The 12,424-nt window shown below is 48.5% G+C and overlaps 1 protein-coding gene across 1 annotated transcript; it reads right to left on the bottom strand.

Annotated features, from left to right (window-relative positions):
* Positions 1-840: 840 nt before the first annotated feature.
* LOC144149108 (neprilysin-1-like) lies at positions 841-6,702 on the bottom strand. Its single transcript, XM_077680648.1, has 3 exons — positions 6,441-6,702; positions 4,389-4,671; positions 841-1,282 (listed from the first exon to the last, which is right to left on the bottom strand). The coding sequence occupies exons 1-3, from the start codon at positions 6,698-6,700 to the stop codon at positions 983-985; spliced, it is 843 nt and encodes a 280-aa protein (XP_077536774.1). The 5' UTR covers positions 6,701-6,702; the 3' UTR covers positions 841-982.
* Positions 6,703-12,424: the final 5,722 nt, after the last annotated feature.

Raw genomic sequence — 12,424 nt, 5'->3', positions numbered from 1 at the left:
GTATATATATCTCAACAGTACTTGAGCTTCAGTTTTCTGTGTCGTGGAAATTGTGTTTGCCGCGTGTTCTACGTTACGGCTGTGGTTAGTGCGCAGGCTCAACTCTATACGTTTTCCTTCTTTTCAATAAAACTTGTTTTTAGTAGCGCTCATGTTGCCTATCGCTCTCTCATCCCGTTTAGTTTGCTCTGGTTAATCCTTATCATTCTATCATCCATCCATACGTCCGTCCGTCCGTCCGTCCAGCCGTCCATCCATTCATCCATACACCCATCCATCCATCCATACGAAGTGCTCCAGCGCGAGGCGTAAACGAGTGTTCCGGTGTTTTTTTAGCACGAGTTACGTTCCAGCGCAAGGCGTAAACGATTTTCCCAGTATTTTAGTACCGTGCCTATACATACGACAAACGACTGCGACGATTGCGACTACGACGATAGGAGGCGCCAACAGCTAATGAAGATTACTCAGGCTTTTTGCTATTACCACTGTATTACCCAACCAAAGCTCTCGGTGACGGTTCTTCAAGAAGCATTCAAGAACTTCCAGTAGCTTTATGCATGGGCAGAATACGCTCCCGACAGTCATTTTATATTTAGTGAATAAATACTTTCATTCCGCATCTATATAGCATAGGACGCATACGTAACTGAAAAACCCCCGAAAACAATATTCGGGCGCCATCTTCAGCGTCACATTGGCAGTTTGATACATTTACCACAGGCGCGAAACAACTGACGCTCCTTTAATTCGCAATCCGTGTGGATTTTCTTGAGTTTGCAGGATAGGCTCAGAGTGTAAAACCATTCCGAGGAGGACTACTACGGTTGAAATGCGGAACATCAACATCCTTTTATTCAACGCATTGCCAGACATAGTGACAGAGCAGGACAACACCTTGTCTCCCAGCGCGCACGCTTGGCGAGAGGTTCTCATCTCGCGTTTTGGAGGCAAATGTCACGTGGGACGCCCTTCAAATGTTTTACCAAAAAGAGCAGCGACCACTCGGATTCATGGGCGACCCCTCGGGGCAGCTGAAGGCTCGTGCAAAGGCCTCCATGTTCTTCAGGGGCACGTTGCAGCGCTCCCGGAAAGGCGCGTACCGACTGACTAGCTCCACCTTGCTCGTGGCGCACCACTTGATGCACGAGGCAATGAAGAAGAGCTGCTCCGCATCGAAGTCGAACCCTTCCACCTTCTCCTGCTTTGCGAGGCTTGAGTAGGCATTGTAGGCGGACGCGAGGCCGGCGAAGTCAGCTGTGTTCTCACCATCCTGCTCGTCCTGCACGTTTGTGGCGACACAGCCAGAGTTTGTACAATAAGAAAAAAATAAGAAAATGTCCCCAGGCTCAAAGGTATGGCACAAGCACGATATGGTGACACGCGCGTACCGCGTACTTGTTCACTCTTTTCCTCGCTGAGAAAACCCACTGAAAACTAAACAGCCAATCAGTTCCATGTCCCTTCATGTAACCTCCTCAAAGAAAGCCAGTGTTTTAACGGCCAAGAAAGCATAATTCCCACCTTATCCAAAAAAGTGTCAATTTTAGGGTAGCTGCACCTACCCTCTTACCTATCTTTCTGCCCACCTCCCCACACGCCTGACTGACCAATCACCCACCCGCCTACCTGCCTGCCTAAAACCACTCGCCAGACCTACCTCACGTCCATTTCCTACCTAATATGCCTTACCTTCCTACGTACCTACCTGCCTACCTACCTCCCTGCCTGCCTGCCTGCAGGTAGGTAGACAGGTAGGCAGGTAGGTGTCATCTACCGACCGACTGACTGACCGACCGACCGGCGCCTGCCTGCCTGCCTGCCTGCGTACCTACGTGCGTACCTGCCTACCTGCCTACCTATGTACCTGCCTATCTGCCTACCTACCTACATGCCTACCTGCCTGCCTGCCTACGTGCCTACCTACCTACCTACCTACCTACGTGTCTACCTACCCACTTACCTACGTACCTACGTACCTACGTACCTACCTTCCTTCCCACCTACCTGTCTTCATATCTGCCTGCCTGCCTGCCTACATGCATATCTACGTACCTACTTCATCATCATCATCATCATCATCATCACCAGCCTATCTACGCCCACTGCAGGGCAAAGGCCTCTCCCATTATTCTCCAATTACCTCGGTCCTGTGCCAACTGTGACCAATTTATCCCTGCAAACTTCTTGATCTCATCTGCCCATCTAACTTTCTGCCGCCCCCTGCAACGCTTGCCTTCTCTAGGGATCCACTGTGTTACCCTTAATGACCAGCGGTTATCTTGCCTTCGCATTACATGCCCTGCCCACGTCCATTTCTTGTTCTTAATTTCTACTAATATGTCTTTAACACCAGTTTGCTCTCTGACCCACTCCGCTCTCTTCTTGTCCCTTAATGTTACACCTATCATTTTCCGCTCCATTTCCTGCTGAGTCGTTCTCAATTTAAGTTGAACCCTCTTAGTGAGCCTCCAAGTTTCTGCCCCGTAGGTGAGTACCGGTAATATGCAGCTGTCATACACTTTCTTCTTCAGCGGCAATGGTAGGCTGCTATTCATTATCTGAGAATGTCTGCCATATGCACCCCACCCCATTCTGATCCTTCTAATTATCTCTGCCTCATGGTTGGGATCTGGGGTCACAACTTGGCCTAAGTGGATATATTCGCTTACCACTTCCACTGCCTCGCCACCTATCTCAAACTGCTGTGCTGTCCCGAGGTTATTGATCATTACTTTAGTTTTCTGCATATTAATTTTCAGGCCCACGGTTCTACTCTGTTTGCCCAGTGCGGAAAGCATGCTTTGCAATTCGTCCCCCGAGTTACTTAGCAACGCAACGTCATCAGCAAATCTGAGGTTACTGAGGTATTCTCCATTAGCCCTTACTCCCACCTGTTCCCAATCCAACGTTCTGAATACTTCTTGTAAGCATGCTGTGAATAACATTGGAGAGATTGTGTCTCCTTGTCTGACACCCTTCCTTATAGGTATTTTACTGCTCTCCCTATGGAGGATGATGGTAGCTGTAGACCCACTGTAGATATCCTCTAGTATTCTTACATAATGCTCATCTACCCCCTGGTTCCGTAATGCCTGAATGACTGCTAGGGTTTCGACCGAGTCAAATGCTTTCTCATAATCTATGAAGGCTATATATAGGGGTTCAGTATACTCAGCGCACTTCTCTATCACCTGATTGATCGTGTGAATATGGTCCATTGTTGAATAACCTTTACGGAACCCTGCTTGTTCTTTAGGTTGACTGAAATCTAAGGTTGCAGCGATTCGGTTAGCGATTACCTTGGTAAATACCTTGTAGACGACTGACAGTAAGCTGATCGGCCTGTAATTTTTCAAGTCCTTCATGTCGCCTTTCTTATGGATTAGGATGATGTTCGCGTTCTTCCAAGATTCCGGTACCATTGCGGTCATTAGGCATTGCGTATACAGGTTTGCCAGTTTTTCAAGTACAATTTCTCCGCCATCCTTCAAGAGGTCTGCTGTTATCTGATCCTCACCAGGTGCTTTGCCCCCTTTCATTTCTTTCAAAGCCTTCCTTACTTCTTCGGTCGTTGCTGGTGGGATGTCTATCTCCTCTGAACTACTGTCTCGTTCGGCATTATCCTGTATGTCCCGGCTACTGTACAGATCCCTATAGAACTCCTCGCGCGTTAAACGTTGCCAGGTTCAGATTCCATTGGCGGCCTGTCCGGATCCAGGGATTCTTAGCACCCTCTGCTGCGTCACAGGTCTGACCACCGCTGTGGTCAGTTGCTTCGCAGCCGCTGGGGACTGAGGGCCGAGGGTTAGTTGGCGTATTCATGGGAGGTTGTGGCCGTTACTATACCAGGGTGGCCAATCCTGCTCTGGTGAGGGAGTGCATTACCGGCAATGGTCGCCGGGGTCAGGCCGCACCCCAAACCCCTCTGTGCAATTCCATCAATACGCGGATTTTTTTTTCTTTTTTTAATCCGGTGGGCATTGTCCGGCACCGGGATTCGAACCACGGTCCTTCTGCACGCGAGGCGGGTGTTCTACCTCTACGCCATCGCTGCTTACGTACCTAATTACCCACCTGTAAATATTTGTCATTAAATATAATATGGCTTGTCATCGAACACCACCTGAAAGAGTTACATTAATGTCTGACACCTCGCTCAAAAGAAATTTCACATAAGCAGCTCCCTAGAGTGAAGCAGCTTCGTTGCATTCAGCGGTACCAATAATGTTGAAGTATGTCGGTTTAGAAAACTTTACATTCTGCAGAAGGGCCGCTAGCTGGCATTGGTTACGCGCTGTTAAAAAAAAAAAGAAATCGCCACACCTGAATCTTTCTGATCCCTTCGTTTGCAACCACCAAGCCTAAACAGCAAAGGAGCTCCATACCTTTTCCAACCCATGCGACTGGCGCAGACATTCCATCCGCTGCATGTACTCCACCCGTGATTGTAGCGTCCACCAGTCACGTGCATTTCCCTGTCCGTCCCAATGGCTGCCCTCCACATCAAAGGCGTGACTCAATTCGTGACCCACGATGGAGCCCAGACCACCGTAGCTCAGGGCCGTCGAGTTCCCTGACACGAACAATGGCGGCAGAAGAACCATGGCAGGAATCACGATCTTGTTCGTGTAGAGGTGGTAATAGGCATTGGCCACAACCACCGAGAACCTGTGAAGACCAAGACCCCGTCAATGCACTTGAATGCTGCAGTGAAAAAGATTTGAAGGGACACGGAAGTGAATTTGTCGAGCTTCTGTTTTTGTTTACATCGCATAGACTGACTCAAATAAGTGCGCTTTTTATAGTTTATCATGTCGATGAAGCCGCATTAAATATATAAGTGGTGAAAGATGAAAAAATACTAAACTACATTTGCGGCGCCTTCAAGAACCAACAGAACAGCAGTGACGCGTGTTAGAGTTGCGATGTGATTGGACGATGTCCAAGATTGCAATATATACCAGTTTCGGTTTCGATTCAGTGCAACAACATGCTTGGCATTCGACGTTATCGTTGGTTGGCCATTCTCTATATACCTTAGGAATCAGCATAGCACGCTTCTCCCATGTTGATTTTGCCCATTGATATTTATACTTAATAAAGTAGCAGTAAACGCACCCATAGTTGGACAAAAAGCGCCTGCAGTCCAACTTTCCCAAGTAGTTTCACAGGTTACTACACTTTCCAACATGACCTCATTTCTTTTAAGATGCTTTAAGCAATGATGGTTATTTGACTTTACACGTGAAACTTGTGGTGTCACTACGCTCACTTTCGATTTCTCCACCGCTTGCTCTTAGAAAGTAATACATTTATATAGATTAAATGGCATGCTTGCCTTAGCGCGTAACCAGTTCTTATATCTCTGAGCGTAACTACTAAGTACTAAGTAATGGTATTTTTGAAGACATTCTTTGAGCGAGCTCGCGAAAGCGTTCTGAAAACCTGAGTAGGTCACGCATACTTGAAGACGACTCCGAAGCAGCAAGTAAATACGGTATCGATGATACCAAACAGTACATGCCTCTGAGAATAGCCTCTAGACGCAATGCGACACCAAGCGAAAAGTACCCAAGACTCACATAGCAACGTGACGGCACCAAGCTACAAGTAAAGGCGCTATCAGCACGCTGTAAAGCGAACGGAAGAAAAGCTCTGAAACTCTTGATGGACAGAAACAACCGCCGCCGACGTGTCTACTGGGGATATCCGAAAGCCTTCTCCCCGCATTTCTAGCCCATCCGCCTTGTAGCAAAATGTCGCAGTACCGACATGCACCAGCAATACCAGAGCTAATATATGAGGAGCATTTTTCCCCAAAAATTGTGGCTATAAAACATATCCGTAAAAGATTCATCCACTAGATTTCATTTTCCAATGTGAAATTAAATTTGAACTGAGATTTAATTAGGCTCCAACCAATACAATGCAAAAAAGGCAAAAACCCGACGTTTCGAAGCCGGCTCGGCTTCTTCTTCAGGGGTGACAGTGGCCACGCTGCAGCTGCGTCTTATAGTCTCACATTTGCTGGCCTCGCACAAAGCCCCTCGCTGCGGCACGTAATCCGTGTGCGTACACCGTGGGGAGAGTGCCAAGCGAGCGATTAACATTCCCAGGTGTGCGTTGAATATGCCACGATTCGAGGAAAAGCCGCTTCCTCCAGTTCGTTTCCCTTTCGAGGATGGCCGTTCCGGGGAAGTCAATTTTGTGGTCGGCCACTTCGCAGTGTTCGGCGACTGCACTGCGGACTCTATTTAAATTTCCATGTTTATAAACGTTACTGGCGCATCAAAGTATATTCCACAGTCTTATCTGACGATGTACCTATACTGCTGCTCATATATTACTCCTTTCAGTAAAACTGCTCTGCTCTTGGCCATTTATCAGCAACGAAAAGGATACTCGTCCAGAAATTCACGCTGACGAGAAGTCATCACCTGAAGCTGGTGTGGTTGTTGATCTGCCACTCAATGGTTTTTCCTATCGCGGTGAGCCACGGCGCCAGGAAGCTGCTGCCGACGTCTGGGTAGGAGCTGTACACGTCGTCGATCTCCCTGTGCGACTCGAAGTACTTGGGGTAGCCGACGTGCAGCCCCATGGTGTTGACCTTATCCATAGCTGTCGACTTCGTGCCGCCGTCCAGCCAGTCGGAATCCTCGATTTCGTTTAGTATGGTAGCCTTGATGCGCTGTGTCATGGCCCGCGAAGCATCTACAATGTTCTGGGGCACCTCATTGAAAAGGTGCCACGAGAGAAGAGGAACTTCCATGGCCTGCACGGACGCCCACAGGCACTTTGCCAAGATGTCTTGAACAGTGTAAAAGCTCCGAGGCATTTTTGCGTTAGTCAGGGGCACTATGACAAGGAGCAGCTCCCACGCTGTGAGGAGGCTTAAGTCTTCTTCTCCGAGATCCCCGTGCAGCCGGTCAAAGTACCTGAGGGCGGCAGGGATGACCTGCGGTTGAAACACGACACTATTAGAAATACCGCTTCCAGATGAAGTGGTTGGTGTTCAAAGTCAGGACGCTATATCTAAATACTCTTTCTGTAAAAAAACGCGCGAGCGTGCCGGCACCACCGAAAAAAAAAATGCTGTCACGCTCATTTAGGCTCACATCGCAAGTGAAGCATTTTACCTTATTAGTGTCTCTAAGCAGGCCTTTTTCATACTGCGTGCCCCACTTATTCAGGTATACAACGCTGTCACAGCAAATCTGCACTACCCTAAACGCCACTCTGGAGATGTACTGATTACCACATCGCAGCGCGTTTAGAAAGTGAGCGGTTGAAAAAAACAACAATATTTGCAATTACCACAGAAGTCAAGGTTTATGGCTGCTTGATAAGTAGCAGGACTTCTTTTTAAAAAAATTAAAAGTAAAAGGTTATATAGTAGCAAAAAAAGTGCAGCGAACTCAACTCACTTAAGATGAAAAATGCTGTGCAAATTTGCTCCTACCATCAAGTTTCGCAAGACGAAAGGAGCCATGAAACATAACAGCTTGACGAAAGGAGCCAGGAAACATTATAACTTGATAAAGCAGCAAATGTAAACTGTGCCCTTACAGGTAACTTAAGACTGGCTCGCAGTTTCGCCTGCATTGTGCTTTGGTTAGTTGAATTGACACGCGCCCAAAATTTAACCGGTTGGCTGAACAGTGTTGCCATAAGGATGCACTCATAGTTACCTGTACTAGGTCATCTTCACCATAGACACCGCCGGAGTGGCTGGAGACCAGGATGCTCCAGCGACTCGCTGGGAGGCTAGGTGTCAGTCCATCCAAATCCCGCACCGTCATGAAAGTAAAACCGCCAAGCCCCTTCTCGATACTTTCTAAAACAAGTACCAGGGCCTTCATTTCAGCATTGACGACCCGTTTCAGTAAATCGATTATTTCCTGCTCGTCTGGAGGAAGCCCGAACGCTTCGAGGTGCGCCCGGTAGAAGTTTTGCGTTACGTTTCCTCTCTTCTGGAACCACTTCAGTTTCTGTAGGTTCACGTTTATCGAAATCAGACGCTTCATCGAGACCACCCGTGCTTCGGCGAGACTCAACCCGAGCAACGTGTTTATGCCGTACTTGAAGAATAGCAGCAGGATCTTGTCGAGGGCGTCTGCTTCCTTGTAGAAACTCGCTGTGAGTCCGACGGAGGTGAGGAAGTCCGTCAACGCGTCCGTGTCCTCGATGCCGCGGACACAAGTCTTGAAGAGCGCGGCGGCCTTCTGCGCGGCGCTCTGGTGGCCGGCTGGAACGTCGACGGTGAGCAGCGTCACGATCAGTTTGCCGTACACGTCATCCTGTATTTGCCTGAGCGTCTGGCCCAATGAATGGTTGTATCTGCCACACGCGAAGCTGTAGAAATTCTCACATGGATTCGCGTCGGGGTTCATAAAGGCCCTGAGCATCTCGGGAACACTGGGGACCATGTCAGTACCCACAATTGGAACTTCCTCTACCATATCATTCTGTAACAGAAGACATGTCCCTGCGATGGCTAGAACTGTAAACCACACCACAGAGACCACGAAAGTCTCAACCCTATTTCGTCGCCTGGAAGCTGCAGCTTTGCCTCTTTCCACGTTTCCTTCGTCCATGGCCCAAGCCGTGTAAACCGTAGGGGCATCCACCGCCTGCAACATGAAAAGTAAACGTGGCGTTGCCCCCCTTGAACGCGTCCCAATATAAGCCGTTAGGAATAAACACACCTAAGGTTCTTTGGATGGTGCAGGATAAAATATCTGTTTAATTTTCTATAAATCGTATGAAAACTATTTTGGGCATTACAGATCGGCTGGTATTGGCGTGCAAATGTAAACAGACGTACCAACCATATTTGCTCCGATAAAATTATCTTATGTAAAGATTTGAATAGTCGTAGTGTTCAAATTCTAGGCCTTTTAAAGGCCTCTACAGAGAACAGTGTGACGCTATTGGCACAAAAATCCCATTGCATCCTGCTGACGTAATCCCGTGATTGCAGAAAAATTGCCGAGATGTCCTGAAATACCGCATGGCAGACACTGTAACGCGTTAAAGTACAGCGTTCACCACGTGCTAAACTTGGCGTGCTTCTCTTTTATGATTCCAGGCACAAGTTGAATGGGACTAGTACTGGCAAGACCCCAGTATTTCCAAGTAAAGATTATTACTTCAGAATTAGCCGCAATGCGCTCTCGACATTTGTGTTCAGCAAGCCGACTTTATTAATAATAATGACAGAAATGCTTGAGGCAAAAGGATACTCCCGAGGAAAGTAAGCGAAAGAGAATTTTCTTCTGGCATTTGGGCGGATGAACACCCTTGGGTTAAGGCAACATCGCCCGCCCCTGTGTACTCCGCCTGTCAACTTGGCAAGAAATCAGGCGACCCATTCAACGGCTCTGCTTTCTTGAAGCCAACCCTTAGAATTCTTGGCGGGTGGGAGAGTGCGCGTGTGTGTGCGCGTGCGCGTGCGTGTGTGTGTGTGGGGGGGGGAGTGAGTGAGAGAGAGAGAGAGGGAGAGAGAGGGAGAGAGAGAGATGCTTAGTCGCTCGCGTTGCAGGGCATTCGCAAAAGGGAACGCGTCGGCAAAAGGGCGTTTCGTATATTTACGTGCAAAGGCACGACTAAACCACTTCGGCTAATGTCGTGGATGTAGAAGACCGGCCGCTCACTGAAGCCTCCCGTATTTTCGACTTTATTACTCTAATTTGCTGACCGTGATACGCTGCATGTAAGGGGAGGGGCGAAGCAGGGGCTCGACGACCCGCTACTCGGGGATCAGGCCTAAAACTTCTTTGTCGTCAGTACACATCGGTTTTCACAACTCGAATAGCAATGAGGATGACGTTGCTGATCAAGTCCTAGTGCTTTACATGAAGGTTAAAGTATACCTGTTTTAAAAACGTCTCAACCGCATTGATGTCACGATAGCTCAAACTTGCCCTATTAACATTCACCTGAAAGAAGCTGAGCCGTTTCAGTCACACGACACAGCCCACCAGAACTATGACTACTGGAATCTTTACGTTGCTGTCTCAAGAAACTGTAGCATGACGCAATGAAGAGGGGTCAGGCATGCGAAACAAAAGATATCGAACGTCCGCGGGAACATCCACTCTTTACCACTAAAACCCTCACAAAGCGACGAAAGTAATGTGCAGTCAGTCTAAAGAAAACGCACCTGACCGTAGGGGTAACCAGGCTGAAAATCAGTCATCGGAACTTTCCGACCGGATGGGGTAGCGGGCCGGCTTACTCGCGTGCTATCGTCGTCGTCGCCGCCTTGGAGCACAGGAAAGGCAGGCCTCACAGCTTGAATCTTGTCGTTCTTGGTTTGTGTGTTGGTTGGTTGGTTGGTTGGTTGGTGCCAAAAGAATGGCTCATACCCACTCAGGGGGATTGGCCAGGAAATGGGCGCTAACTGAGAGAAAAAGAGGGAAAATGTGTGTACAAACGGGAATAAAAAAATTACACCATCTTCCCGTGGGGAACCATGAGGAGGATGCGAAGCATCATGGGGGTTCCGTGTAGGTTCCATTGTGTTACCGTTATGTTGCTTCATGTATCGGAGCACGAATGGGAACGTAGTGTGAACCCCCATGTAGAGACAGAGAAATGTAGAGAAATGTAGAGACAGCGAAGAGACCGACACCTGCGTTACCTGATGGAACACCAGGCAATTAAACAACTGTTTGTTTCGGGGCAACGACGCGACCGACCATATGCGAGCCCACTGCCGAAGCAATGACGATGATCGCACGCACCCGTGGGACGAGATGACGATAGTGGGCGATGCGTAGGTAAAGACGACGCAAGCATTGGCAGTTTTCCTGGCTGCGGCAGGGCATGGTGAGATTGGCCTGTGCAGGAAATGATATCAAGACAGTGTGCACACTATTTTTCCCCACGGTCAAGGAAATAGAAATAGAAATATAAAAAAAATTTCCCCGCATTTCCCCGAGGGGAAGAATGTGAAAGTGCGAATGCAGGAGTTGAATTTGCGCGGTTCGGTAATGTTCGCGAAAGAGAGATCACACACACACACACACAACTACAAAGAAAAAAAGATGCATTTATTCACAGACACCTATTTGTGTTGTCGTTGTACTTGATTGCTAGAGCGGATCTCAGCTTTGAAATTTCGTGTCAGTACTCCTTCAAGCGGGTGCATTAACCCTTCTCACGCCCGATTCCTGGCCAATCCCCCACCTGGGTATGTGCCATGCACATACACCTATTTGTGTTGTCGTTGTACTTGATTGCTAGAGCGGATCTCAGCTTTGAAATTTCGTGTCAGTTCTCCTTTAAGCGGGTGCATTAGCCCCTCTCACGCCCGATTCCTGGCCAATCCCCCACGTGGGTATGTGCCATGTCAGCGGCCAGGCAGCGCGCGCCCATCTCCCCCCGTTGCCAAGGAAGACGAGGAGATTCCTGGCCAATCCCCCACGTGGGTATGTGCCATGTCAGCGGCCAGGCAGCGCGCGCCCATCTCCCCCCGTCGCCAAGGAAGACGAGGAGCCCGCGCATCCGCAGCTGTTGCTATGTGGACGGACGGCGGTCAACAGAATTCAGGGTCGCTTATAAAGTGCATTCGCACTTAAAAGTCAAGGAAATAGAAATCGGCAGGCAAACGGCTTCAGGCGTGACTCCTGCGCACGGTGTTAGAACCGTGCTCCTGCGCAATCTCAACGCCGCGGCACCAACGGTTGATGACACCACATGTAGGAGCTACTAAAAAGTTCACTGGGGAGGTTCGCTAAAGAAATTTGTATGAGCCAGTGGAGCGGGGCCGGTGATAGACAGATGATAGGCAGGATATTGTTGTTGATGATGATGTTGACGATGATTATGATGATTACCAACTCAAACGTATTTCTCACTCTGCTCGGACACTTATCAAGCCTTTTTTCAAGACCGTTGTGCGCGGTCAGTTGGAGTACGCAACATCAACACAAAACGTACCACGTATCACTCTTACTTTGCTGCCAATGCCGTAGAAAGACGAGAGTCTTCTGCCCCCCTGCTACGTAACTCCTTACCATCCGGGTATATTGAAAAAATTCACGTAATAGTAACAGGACCTTTCTCCAGTTTTTTGTTCCGATTCACTTTGTGCGACCTCATCACCATTAGCCCAACCGACAAAACGCTATCCTTTTTTAGGTGGGCGCATCACAGCGCCATAAAGAAACAACAGGTCCGGGCAGCATAACTTATAGCTTGATGTTTGGGTAGGGTTCCGCATGACATTGTTTGGGGATAATACACTTAGTTTCATTTGAATATCAGTGGGAAGTTGATTTTCGTTGAGGAGAAATGACAAAGGTGATAGACCCGCGCCCTGAAGAACAATACAGATGTTACACTGGTGAGAGGTGGGTATTGGCAAATTTGAGGAAGCACCGTCTCATTGCGCAGCGAATGTTAGTTTTGGGTGAAC

This window comes from Haemaphysalis longicornis, unplaced genomic scaffold (genome assembly GCF_048455015.1).
Source record: "Haemaphysalis longicornis isolate Haplotype H1 unplaced genomic scaffold, Haemaphysalis longicornis Haplotype H1 scaffold_8, whole genome shotgun sequence".
Taxonomy (NCBI): Eukaryota; Metazoa; Arthropoda; class Arachnida; order Ixodida; family Ixodidae; genus Haemaphysalis; species Haemaphysalis longicornis.
Note: the sequence above shows the minus strand (reverse complement) of the source record. Positions and strands in the feature narration are given on the sequence as shown.

What these genes read in the sequence shown, in the direction of transcription:
- LOC144149108 (XM_077680648.1), bottom strand. Translation starts at nt 6,700, where the DNA reads ATGACACAGCGCATCAAGGCTACCATACTAAACGAAATCGAGGATTCC. An exon ending in AACAACCACACCAGCTTCAG is followed by an intron (nt 4,672 to 6,440) that starts GTGATGACTTCT and finishes TGGTCTTCACAG; the next exon opens with GTTCTCGGTGGTTGTGGCCA. An exon ending in AGTCGCATGGGTTGGAAAAG is followed by an intron (nt 1,283 to 4,388) that starts GTATGGAGCTCC and finishes ACAAACGTGCAG; the next exon opens with GACGAGCAGGATGGTGAGAA.